General features: G+C 32.7%; 1 protein-coding gene across 12 annotated transcripts in view; it reads right to left on the bottom strand.

Annotated features, from left to right (window-relative positions):
- Positions 1-13,849, bottom strand: part of PPP1R9A (protein phosphatase 1 regulatory subunit 9A) — a 292,981-nt gene that overhangs the window by 98,515 nt on the left and 180,617 nt on the right. For all 12 annotated transcript variants that reach the window (XM_059933861.1, XM_059933860.1, XM_059933865.1 and 9 more), the window contains exon 6: positions 722-857. In XM_059933861.1, the coding sequence (XP_059789844.1) occupies positions 722-857 (136 nt within the window). The remainder of the gene's footprint in view (positions 1-721; positions 858-13,849) is intronic.

Raw genomic sequence — 13,849 nt, 5'->3', positions numbered from 1 at the left:
GACCAGCATCTGTATTATATTACAACACACAAGGGTTCCGTAGAAAAGTTTTCACTTGGGGGTTAGCTTCTATTCATTTGCTTGATCTTCTACAGAGAGCAGGATGCAAAATTATTCCAGTATGTATCTACTCTATGGAATATGTGCTGGTGGAAAAGCTTTGTTCTGCATTATGTTAGCACAAATCATAGTGAGCAGATCCAAAGAACTTTCTCTTCCTGGGGGGGAAAAAAACCTGAAAACACTCAGCAATTTTCAGTACTTTTCTGTGTATGTTTGTGTATGTGTATGTGCCTTTTCACTCAAAATGTTTACTGATTTTTTTGAAAAAGCGTTACATACTTATTGTAGAAAATTTAGAAAAAATTGAAAAAATATAAAGCAGAGAGAGAAAATCACCTAATTCCAACAAAAAAATAGCTACTATTCACATTTTGGTATTTTTACCCTTTTTTGTTTCAGTGAATTTATCTTAATACTGTGGTAAAAGAGGACTTATTTGATCCAGAAGTCTTCATACTGTAAATATGATACCATTACTTGATTGATAAGCTAATAACAAACACAAGTAATATTTCCTTTCTGTGAGTTGAATGTCAACACATTCTCCTTGAGAAACTGCAAAGACCTGTCATACTGTTATACGGTAAAGAGAGTTTTATCAAGTAGGGATGTAGAAAGAAGAAATGAAGGAAAAAGAACGTTTGCAAATGCAACTTACCTCATCATCATCGGCATCATACTGGGCATAGTGCTGTTCAAGCAGCTCTCTCTGGCGCCTTTCTTGTTCCAGCGTCTGGCTTATCAACTGGGCAACCTCACTCACTTGTCCTGGTTTTTCTCGCCCAATAACAAATCTATACAAAGGTTAAAGAAAACTGATATAGTTAGACTCTCCAGCAAAAAGGAATGCTAAGAAAAGTAACCAAGCTTCATATTTCATCAGGGTACATCAAACCTCAAAAAACTACTACCTATATTTTTTGAAAGGTATGCCTGGGTAGAAGAAGAGGTTAGCTGAGCAATTAAAGTGATTTTTGCAGCCACAGCCCAAAGGAAAAGAAATGGGAAAAGTAAAGGACCATAAAAAATTATTACTTTAGGAGAAGACAAAACAGATGTAATCCATTCTACAGTACTTTACACATTTTTGATGCCCTGCAAAATGAAAGCAAGCTCATAATTTACTGTACCACTGAACTTCAGAATCATTTTCATAATTATGTCCTCTTTATAATGCAAAAACCACTTCAAAAATATTTTGAGGTATGGCATACCCTATGTGAGTAAATAAATAGAGAGGCACTGACTTTTTGCTAAGCAACTGTAACTGTGGAGATAAGAAAAAGAAGGGGAAACAAATGTAGTTTTTGGTTTTGTTTTTAAAATGAAAAACTAAAATAAGGAGAGGTGGCAAATTAGTTCATTTCTTTTGGAGAAAGATGCTATGAGGAAGGATGTGGCCTCAAGAAATAAAGAGTCAAGGGGAAATATCTGTTGATACTAATTCCTATAAGTATAAAGAAAAAAACAGGGAAGACATTTACTTATTGCCAGCTAGTCACTTATGATACACCCTCATTGATACTATGGTTCTTCCTCAACAAATTAATATTCACTTTTTAACATCTTTTCACACTAATATATGGTTCTATTTTTCTAAAAATACAAATAATATGTCTCCATGATATAGTTTCCATATATTATTTAACTTCATTATTTTGGATGTAACTCTGTTTAATCTTGCTTCTATGCTTAATTGATGATTTCCTCTGATTATAATATGTTGCTATTTTCAATTACAATTTTAAATGAAATACTTTACCATTCTCTGTACAAATTCACTAAAGGTCAAAATTTTTATACTTGGATGTTAGTAATTAAATGTCTTTTAGAAATATTTTTATGTAGTTTCAAACAGGACTGTTGAAATTATGCTTGGGTATTCATTTATCATCTGAGTTATTTTCCTTTGGGAAGTTATTAATTATTAATTATTGAGTTGTAATAATTGTTTATATATTCTGGATATATATCCTTATCTATAAATGTTATAGATACATACACTTACACAGATACATACATGCACACAAATCATATATGCATATGTTTGATTTATTACCTTCTCTCAATCTATGGCTTGCCTTTTCATCTTAACTGTGTCTTTCAAGGAAGTCCAATTTATCGCTTTTTAAAAGATTGTGCCTTGTGTTTCCTAAGAAATCTTTGCCTGATTTAATATTGCTAAGATTTTTCTCCTATTTTTCTTGTTAAAGTGTTAATGTTTTGATTTTTTATTAGGTATGAGAAATCTTTCAAACTAATTTTCATGCATGATGCTTGGTAAGGGGGGAGTTTCATTATTTTCCAAATGAGTAACCAGTTGTTTCCATACCATTTCTTAAAAAGACTATTCATTACCACCACTGAATTACTCAGGGACATTTGTTGAAAATCAATTGACCATGTACTTCTGTGCTGATTTTTGGACTTTCCAATCTGTTCCATTGATGTATTTATCCTTGTACCAATACCACACTGCCTTGATTACTATATAGTAAATCTTGAAACTAGGTGCTATGAGTTATCCAACTATGTATATCTTTTTCAAAATTATTTTCACTATTCTAAGTTATCTAAATTGCTATATAACTTTTACAACCAGCTTGCCAATTTCATTTAAAAAGCCCATTGATGTTTCATTTGGTATTGGTTTGAATCTATAGATTGTGGAGAACTGACATCTTAATAATATGGAATTGTCTGATCCATGAACATGGTATATCTCTGCATTTATTTTTCTTTAATTATTTCTATTGAAATATAGTTGGCATACAATATTATGTTAGTTACAGGTGTATTCATAATGATTTGACACTTGTACACATTATGAAATGATCACCACAATAAGTCTAGTAACCATCTGTCCCCATATTAATTATTACAGTATTACTGACCATATTCCTTATGCTGTAATATTACAACACCTTGACTTACTTATCATACAGCTTGAGATTTGTATCTCTTAAAACCTTCACCTATTTGGCTCACTCTCCACACACACCCCTCCCTCCAGGCAACAACCCATTTGCTGTCTATATCTGAGTCAGTTTTAATTTAAGTTTTTGTTTTGCTTTTCAGCTTCCAAATTTAAGTGAGATCCTGCATTATTTGTCTTTCCTTTCTGACATATTTCACTTAGTATAACATCCTGTAGATACATCTATGTTGTCGCAAATGGCAAGATTTCATTTTTTATGGCTAATATTCCATTGTATAAATATATCACTTTGTCTTTATCCTTTTGCCTAATGTTGGACACTTAGGTTGCTTCTGTATCTTGGCTATTGTAAATAATGCAGCAATGGACATTTGAGTGCATATATTTTTTCAAATAAGGGTTTTTGTTTTCTTCAAATAAATACCCAGAAGTAAAATTACTAAATTATATTGCAGTTCTGTTTTTAATTTTTTGAGGAACTTCCATACTGCTTTCCATAGTGGTTGCACTGATTTACAATTCCAACAACAACACACAAGGGTTCCCTTTTCTCCACATCCTCACCAACGCTTATTTGTTGTCTTTTTGATAATAGCCATTCTGACAGGTGTGAGGTGATATCTCATTGTGATTTTGATTTGCATTTCCCTGATGATTAGTGATACTGAGCATCTTTTCATGTGTCTGTGGCCACATGTCTTCTTTGGGAAAATGTCTATTCGGGTCCCCTGGCCATTTTTAAATAGGGTTCTTTGCTATTTTGATGTTGAGTTATATGAGTTCTTTGTATATTTTGGATATAAATCCCTTATCATTTTGCAAATACCTTCTCCCATTCAGTTGGCTGCCTTTTCATTTTGTTGATAGCTTCCTTCACTGTGCAGAGCTTTTCAGTTTAATGTAGTCCCATTTGTTTATTTTTGCTTTTGTTTCCCTTGCCTAAGGAGATGTATCCCAAAAAAATGTATTGCTAGGACTGACGTCAAGGAGCATACAGCCTGTTTTTTTCTAGGAGTTTTATGGTTTCAGGTCTTACATTAAAGTCTTTAATCTATTTTTAGTTTATTTTTGTATATAGTGTGAGAAAGTAGTCCAGTTTGGTTATTTTGCATGTAGCTGTCCAGTTATCCCAACACCATTTATTGAAGAGACTGTCTTTTCCCCATTTTGTATTCTTGCCTTCTTTGACTGACTATTTAAGTGTCATTTTATTTCTGAGATCTCTATTCTGTTCCATTGATTTATGTGTCTGTTTTTGTGCCAGTACCATACTATTTTGAATACTGTAACTTGGTAGTATAGTTTGAAATCAGAAGCATGATACCCCCAGCTTTGTTCTTTCTCAAGGCTATTTTGGCTATTTGGGGTCGTCTGTGATTCCATACAAATTTTAGAATTATTTGCTCTAGTTGTGTGAAAAATGCTTTTGGTATTTTGATAGGGGTTGCACTGAATCTGTAGACTGCCTGAGGAGCACTTTAACAATATTAACTCTTCCAATCCATAAGCACAGAATATATTTCCATTTGTTTATTTCATCTTCAGTTCCTTCCATCCATGTCTAATAGTTTTCTGAGTAAAAGTCTTTTACCTCCTTAGTTAGGTCTATTTCTAGCTATTTTACTCTTTATGATACAATTGTAAATTGGGTTGTTTTCTTAATTTCTCTTTCTGATATTTTGTTGTCTGTACAGAATTACAGGAGATTTCTGTATATTAATTTTATAATCTGATACTTTACTGGATTCATTTATTAGTTCTAAGTTTTTTGGTGGTATCTTTAGGATTTTCTATATATATAGTATCAGGTCATTTGCAAAGTGACAGTTTTAATTCTTCTTTTCCAATTTGGATTCCTTCTATTTCTTTTTCTTGTCTGATTGCTGTGGCTAGAACTTACAATACCGTATTGAATAAAAGTGGCAAAAATGGGCATCCTTGTCTTGATCCTGATCTTAGAGGAAATGCTTTCAACTTTTCACCATTGAGTATGATGTTGGCTGTGGGTTTGTCATATATGGCCTTTATTATGTTGAGGTATGTTCCCTCTATACCCATGTTGTTGAGAGTTTTTATCATAAATGCATGTTGAATTTTGTTAAAAGCTTTTTCTACATCTATTGAGATAATATAATTTTTATTTTTCAATTTGTTACTGTGGCTATCACATTGATTTGTGGATATTGAAACATCCTTGCATCACTGGGATATATCCTATTTGGTCATGTTATTATATAATCCTTTTAATGTATTGTTGAATTCAGTTTGCTAACATTTTGATGAGAATATTTGCATCTAGGTTCATCAGTGACATTGGCCTGTGATTTTCTTTTTATGTGTGGTAATTTTGTCTGGTTTTGGTATCAGGGTGATGCTGACCTCAGAACAAGTTTGGAAGCATTTCCTTTGCCTTTACCAACGAGACCTTTTTCTTTTGTAATTTAAATGTCTCTAGTTGTGGTCTTCTTTCTTCTGCTTAGAGAAGTTCTTTTAACTTTTCTTGTAAAGCCAATTTAGTGGTTTGAAATCTTTTAGCTTTTACTTATCTATAAAACTCTTTATCTCTCCTTCAAATCTAAGTGATAGCCTTGCTGAGTACAGTATTCTTAGTTGTAGGTTTTTTTTCCTTTCATCACTTTGAATATATGGTGCCACTAGCTTCTGGCCTGCAAAGTTTTTGCTGAAAAGTCGGCTAACAGTTTTATGGGAATTCCCTTGTAAGTAACTAGTTGGTTTTCTCTTGCTGCTTTTAAGATTCTATGTCTTTAATTTGTGCCCTTCTAATTATAATGTGTCTTGGTGTGAACCTCTTTTGGTTCATCTTGTTTGGGACTCTCTGTACTTCCTGGATCTGGATGTCTGTTTCCTTTCTCAGGTTATGGACATTTTCAGCTATTATTTCTTCAAATAAATTCTCTGCCCCTTTCTCTCTCTCTTCTCCTTCTGGGGTCCCTAGAATGCGAACATTAGTATTCTTGATGTTGTCCCAGAGGTCTCTTAAGCTAACCTCATTTTTAAAATTCTTTTTTCTGCTCAGCTTGGGTGATTTACACTACTCTGTCTTCCAGTTCATTGATCTCTCTGCATTTATTTAAAAGTTTTATGTTGAACTACACATGTCTCTTCATTCAGGCAGCAAATTTGGGTAGCGTTATAGCTTCCAGTTAGACACACTTTAAAGCCTTGTAATCTGGTATAATTTACAGTACAGATTTGCAATAAAAGAATGTCATCATGGTAAGTGTGGTCCAAAGGGAAAGCACACAGAAGTGGAACTGAACTATTCTCTATGCCGTATTTTCCTCATGTGAAAATTAGTACCTACCCCATATGTCTAAAGGAGTGACAGAAGAATAAAATGTGGTACAGACATGAAAGGACTTTAAGGCACTATTATTAAGATAAGACTAATAAAATCTCCCATTTGGAAAATGTGTAACATTCAAATTACTTGTCTATATTTTCTAAATGTTTGGTCCATTTTTAAGCTGTCATTATAAGTGTGTCCTATTGTATGTGTATAATCTAGCATACATAGAAATGAGTGGAAAATATAAAATTTAAAGTAAGGTTATTATTTCAAGTATGGATTCAGAATATGGACATACTGTGATAGTATAATTTAGGAGTTAAAAGTGTATGTAAAAGAGAAAAATGGCTTTGACAGAACAAATCCACTGAAACATGACTTATTGGCTCTGTGACCCTGAGTGTATTAAAATTTCTAATTCTTAGTTTCCGAATTTGTAAAATAAATATAATAACAATAACAAACAAATATATAATCCATATAAAAAGCTTAACTAAGTACCTGGTGCCTAGAGAGTATTAGTACATGTTTACTGTTGCCTTTATCTAGATAATATATTAATATCTACACAGGGTTGAGTGCATTTCAAAGTACTATATGTACACACTGTCCAAATTACTTATTTGTTCTCACTAGTTTTGAAAGAGAGAAGGTTTTTGTGAGTCAACCACAGGAAAAAGATAAAATACTTGCACTGAAATGTGCTCTGAAAAACCTTAATTTCAGTTGCATTTGAAATAGGAAAGTATGGATTATATAATCACTCCACATTGAATTTTAAAGATCATCAAAAATATAACAATTAAAGCCAGCAACAATCAGACCCTCTAAATATATGTGACCAAATTAACTGACATTTATGCACAATTATTATTTATATTTTAGACATTATCCCCAGCTGAAATGACAACACATGTAGTCAAATCATCTTGTTTATAAACTTAAAATTCCTTTAAGAGAAAAATACTTTTCTTGTTACTTTCTATTTTTTTTCCTTGCTTCAGTAAGGAACAGTGTGATCTTTTGTATTTTAGCTATAAAGAATGAAGTAAAAAAAAAAAAAAAACACGTAATGTACATTTAAATTAAACTTAGGTATTTTCTAAGCTTACAATTTACAAATAATGGCAATATTAAAAACAAAATCTATAACTAGGGTTTATGTTTTTACAGCGTGGCGTGTTTTTACAGCATGGCGTGTTTCTAGTGTTTAAAACAATCATGCTGCTTCAACATGAATTATTTTACAAAAAACTGTCCCCTCTCACCCTCAGGCTGAGATAAAATAGGCAAAGGCAGATAAATCAGTTTTTCCTTTTCTTTTCATCTATTATAAGACAAAGCAATGTCCATGTACTGTCCTTTGGAGTTTAGATGACGAGATTATATGGAATTCATTTGATTAGTTTATTGAATTCTCTGGTGAGCTGTCAAACAAAAACAAACAACTATAAAATTCCATTTACAATTTGCTGAATTGTAGTCATAAAGAATGATGTGAGAGGTTATGTTGAAAAATGATGATTTATGAGTGTCTGTTTTTCCGATATAAGCTATTCCAATAAAAGTGATACATTAGTCAAAAATAGCACTTATTATGACATCAAAAATTTTTAATTATAAATGTGGAATTAATCTAAAAAAGGAAAATCTAAATCAGGATATAGTTATTAGTTCTTATAAAATCAATTCTTTCATTCAAATGTTCTATAAACAAATATTTATCATATGCACACAAAAAACCTTAATAATAAAAAGAAAACTAGATGAACAAGACCTATTATCATTTTACTTCAGCCTTGGGTCACAAGATCACATGGTGCTTTTAAACATTTTGGTAAAAACTCTTTTTTTTCTATATTTGATGACATCTTACAGTGTGAACTTGATAGCTGTTTAAATATTTAACTTAATTTTACTGAGCAATGGTGGCAAAAGTATATCCATCCCCCTTCACTAAAATTTGCTGATTGTGTTCAGAGGCTGAAGTTCTGCACAACCAGGCTTTTCCCTCTTTCTTATACTTGAAGACTCTTACATATTTTTCCTTTCCATATTGGGATCTAGATTAATATACTATATATTTAGCATTTAAATTTTTAAAAATTCATCTAAAAATGTTTGCTTTTAAAAGACAGATCTGAAATATTTAAACCTAATTGTAAGCCTTAGTTCCTGGAGATGAATTTTGTATCTAATCCAACTCTGATTATAAAGAACTTTTTTCTACACTATAGTTCAATGTAAAAAAAAAAGTAGTTGAATTATTTAAAAAACATTGCCTAACTCATGCTACGTCAAGGACTATATATTTTCTAAAATGCTACATCCTTTCAAGAAATGACATTTCTCTATTTAATAGTTAGCTCTGATGTCTCAGGTTTAAACGTTTACACACACAAATACTAAAAAGCATTTTTTGAGAATCTTAATCTGTACATAGTGACACCAGAAAACATCTCATTAAGCCGAAGTCCCCTTTAAGTAGTTTTCTGAAATCCCCACTGTCTTTAATCTTCTTCCTATCACCAGTTGTTGCTGACTATTCTCATATATATGAGAGTAAAATTTTATTATCCATGGTCCCAACTTTAGAGTGGCTGCTCCTCTAATCTGAGGGAAAGGGGATAGTCTTAGGAGTAATGTAAGTACAAAATCCACAATGATTCATGATTTCCATGAACATGATAATACCCTCACTGCCCTTCATTATGTATGACACTCCATTACACCCAACCACAAAACCAAGGCTCTGTTAAAAAGTGAAACTCTCAATTTCCCCTTGTGTGTAATGGTGACAAAAATTCTTATTAAAATGATGTGAATGAAGTGAAAACATTTCAATATTCAATGCATTTCAATGGAGATCTCAAATACACCAATGACATTATATAAAAAAGAATATTTTAAAGCTTCCATACTTAGAAATTACATGCCCAGGGGTGACTCCAAAATAAACATGAGCATAGCTATAAAAAAGTCACTTATCATTCACTTATATTTTCTTTTGAATATTATAACCTCTTCCAAAAAGGACAGAGGAATATTTAAGACCCTCAGATTAATTTATTTTCTATTGTGTGTAACTATAGTTCCTATAAAATCCTGACCTCCAGAAGTGTTATATGACTTGATGTCAGAAAGTTGTTAAATACATTCACTGGGGATAAAAGCATGATGAGTGCTTAGTGATTGAGCACAAGTAGCAGGTACTTTTCAGAAAGCATTTAAAGCTTAATGTGAACGGCACTGAAGAGCAAACAAAATTTATTAGAAATTTCTCATACTGAAGCACAATCTCTTCTATAGCATCACTTTCCTAGAACAGCTGCCTTTCAGTACTAGGAAGGCTGTCTGGAGTTAAAAACAACAACTCATCCTTGTTCCAGAGTTCACTCTTTCAAATGCTTTACAATTGTTACCATGTCTTTTAAATTTTTTCTATATTTTAGGCAAAAGTTTGTAGACTCTTTTATGTACAGAAGGAAAAACGTTTAGATCTCTCACCATCCAAAGGTCAGTCTTTCTTAAATAGTCTCAAGGTTTTCAGGGTTCTTAAGATAAGGTATGCAACATTAAACATAAATTATATTATGGTATAACATTAATCTGTCTGCCTGTCTATCCATCTGTCTGTGCATCCATCCAACTAGTTACTGATCATTACATAATAGGCAGCCTCTAAGATGGATTCAAGTAATCTCTGTATTCTTATATCCATGTCTTGTGTAATTCTCTCCCGTTGAGTGTGGGATGGACTTGTTGACTCACTTTTATCAAATAAAATACAGAACTGATGGAATGTCACTTCGGCTCTATGAAAAGATGGCAGATTGCATCTTGGCTACTCCCTTGGATCACTCCCTCTGGGGAATCTAGTTTCCATGTTATGAGGCATCCCTGTAGAGAGGCTCTCATAAGAAAGCTGGGAAGTGGATCACAGAAACTGTGAGATTAAAAAAAGTATGCTGTTTCAAGTCGTTAAATTTGGGAGTAATATGTTATGCAACAATAGGTACACCAATTATGCCAGGCACATAGTAGTAAATAAGATAGGCAAGGTCCCACTTAAAGCTACAGACCCAAAAACATGAGTTCTTAAAAGTTACGTTGCAAGTCTATGTTTGAATAAGGAAAAGGGTCCATATGTAATAAAGAATTTTATATAGATATATTTTTTCTGGTAAAAACTCAATAACAAAATATTTTTAAAATAAAAGTATACAGCACAATAAAATCTACATATTGTTAATGAAATTGTTTGACTACATCTGCCTTTCTTAAAGAAACATGATCCTCCTTCCCAAATCACCATCACCTCAATATAATTAGTTAGCATAGCACTTTTTAAGTTAATTTTAACTACTATCACACATTTTAAGAATCAGTTTTACTGAAGTCAAATTTATATACAACAAAATTTACCAAATTTAAATTGTATAATATGTTGTGACAAATATATATACAGTTGTATAACAAACACAAAAACCACAATATAGAACATTTTGTCACCCCAAAAATGTTCCCTCTTTCTTCTCTGCAGTTTAAATGGATTCAAGCAGTGTAAAGCCTTTTGTGTCTGGCTTCTTACTCAATATAATAGTTTTGAGAGTCATACATGGTGCTAAATATATTGGCAGTTCATTCCTTTGTATTGCTAAGAAATATTTCATTGTATGGAATATAATACAATTTGTAGATGCATTTATCAGTTAAAGGACATTTGAGTTGTTTCCAGTTTGGAGCTTTTTTGAATAAAGCTCCTATGAACGTGCAAGTATGAGCCTTTGGGTAGATACATGTTTTTATTGCTCTTGCATAAATAGCTAAGAGTAGAACTGCTGGCTGGTATGATAAGTGTATGTTTAACTATATAAGAACCTGTCAAACTGTTCTGCAAAGTGGCTGTGTTATTTTGCATTCCCACCAGAAATGAATGGATGTTATATTAAAGTTGCTCTACATCCTTGTCAATGCACGGTAGTATCAGTCTTTTAAATTTCAGCCATTCTAGTGGGTGTGTAGTTGTACCTCACTGTGGATTTAATTTGCATTTCTCCAATGATTAATGGTGTTGAGCAGCATTTCATGTGCTTAACTGTATATCTTCCTCAGTGAAGTGTCTTGTTAATTGATTTGCAGGTTTTCAACAGGGTTATATATCTTCTTATTGAATTATAAAGAGTTCTTCATACCTTCTAAATAACAGTGCTTTATCAGATAATTGTTTTGCAAATATTAGTCAGTAGCTTGCTTTTTTATTTTAAGGGTATTTTTCAAACAAATGTTTTAAATTTTGATGGTTTAATTTACCATTTCTTTTTCTTAAATTTCTTGCTTTTGTGTTCAAAAGATCTTTGATTAACCCAAGATCATAAAATTTTTGCCTGTTTTCTAGAAATTTTATGGTTTCAGCTGTTGCACTAAGGTCTATGATCAATCTTGAGTTAATTTTTGTACACACTGTAGGATGAAGGTCAAGTTTTTTTTTTAATGTGGTTTTCCAATTGTTCCAGCACCATTTGTTGATCAGACTACAATTCCCCCCATAGAATTACCTTGGTGCATTGGACAAAAATCAGTTGTTTATGTCTGTGCAGGACTATATTGGAACTGTCTATTCTGTTCCATTAATCTGTATTTTTATCCTTATGCTTAAACCAGACTGCTGTAACTAGTGTAGTTTTCAGACAGTGGAAGTCCTTCAACTTTGTTCTTTGTAAAAAATGTTAATTTCTCCAAAAAAGCTTGCTGAGATTTTCATTGTGATTGTGCTTTAATCTGCAGATTTGGGGGAAACTGAAATCTCAACACTATGAGAGTCCTGTACCACACAAAGACTTGGGCTTCTTGGTACCATGCCCATGCCCATGGTGGTTTAAAATCTGGAGATCAACAAGTCTTGTGAAACCCAGTGGAGGGATGATAACGAAGACTGTCTGATTCCTCCATGCCCAGTCCTTCAATGTTTATCTTTCTCCTGCTGTTGTTGTGATATATCATTTCTGAGTATAAACTATTTGAGTTCCGTAAGTCCTTTCCCTAATCAATTACTTAAAGGAATTAACATGGTTAGCATAGTACTCACCATGATCTCACTATGATTACTTAGTTTTAAATGATATCAATAAAATTGAGGAAATAATAATGGTTTTCCAATGCTTTCAGCCAGGCCTGGGCTTCTAATGCCCCAGGAATATAGCCTGGTTTGAGCTGAACCACTTCCTCACAGTGGCCTAATATGCTTTAACTCATATAAAAGATGTAGGGTTGAAAAACACATATGCCCTTGGAAGTTATCATATTAAAATACTTGTCTTATAATTTCTCTGGTGTGTCAAAAATGGCACACCAAGGAGGTTTTCATTAGTACTATTAGTTCACAAATTCAGGTGTAACAATTCAGAGTTTAATAAAATAAAGCAGACTATGGTCAGATAAAAAGTGATTCTCTATAAGTGTGGGTAAGTCAAAAGAACTTCATTGTATGATTTTGATTTATATCTAAATGCTGGCACCAATTTCATATGCATTTCCAGGAAATAAATTTAAAAATCTATCTCCAATACTTAAAATATAATCATATCCAAATCTCAGCTTCAACTTCCTTAACACTATTAGTTTCTTATCTTTCCCCTTCCTGGCTCTTTAAAGTCATGAGTTTCATACATTCCCTCCAGATCTGTGCTTAGTAGTTAGAAAAATTCAAACTAAATTTAGTGATTTTTCAGATATCCCTTTTAAAAAATAAATTTTAGTAACCACTAAATGTGATAGCTAGCTCATCAATAAATAAGAAATATAGAACCATATATGTTTTAAACCCTCAGTTTAAAATGATTCATTAAAAATACAGGTCTAGTTTTTGGATCTTGTTTCTGTATTAATATCTTATGAAGAACTACCACCTAAAATATATTCAGAGGGTTCAAATATTATTTCTAATAAGTTAAAATTGAGAAAAGACTTCCTTGGTGGCACAGTGGTTAAGAATCTGCCTGCCAAGGCAGGGGACACGGGTTCGAGCTCTGGTCCGGGAAGATCCCACATGCCGCGGAGCAACTAAGTCCAAGCGCCACAACTACTGAGCCTGCGCTCTAGAGCTGAGCCCACATGCCACAACTACTGAAGCCCACGTACCTAGAGCCATGCTCCACAACAAGAGAAGCCACCGCAATGAGAAGACCACGCACCGCAACAAAGAGTAGCCCCTGTTCGCTGCAACTAGAGAAAGCCCACGCACAGCAACGAAGACCCAATGCAGCCAAAAATAAATAAATAAATAAATAAATAAATTTTTTTAAAAAGACCCAATTAATTAGGAAAGAAAAGACCCAACTAATTAAGACCCTGAGTTATACAATTTCAATCAATTAAAACCTATGGTTAAATAATTTGGGGGAACAAAGGAAGCTAAGAGTCCCATTTTGATATCAAGTGATATCATTTTTGCAAAGTGAATGAGGAAATTAAATGTATGCCTTTAAAAAATTAAAGTGGAATGTTCTGTAACCTCAAGGTCAAAAAAGTGGCATGAA

The sequence above is a fragment of the Balaenoptera ricei genome, chromosome 9, assembly GCF_028023285.1.
Source record: "Balaenoptera ricei isolate mBalRic1 chromosome 9, mBalRic1.hap2, whole genome shotgun sequence".
Taxonomy (NCBI): domain Eukaryota; kingdom Metazoa; phylum Chordata; class Mammalia; order Artiodactyla; family Balaenopteridae; genus Balaenoptera; species Balaenoptera ricei.
Note: the sequence above shows the minus strand (reverse complement) of the source record. Positions and strands in the feature narration are given on the sequence as shown.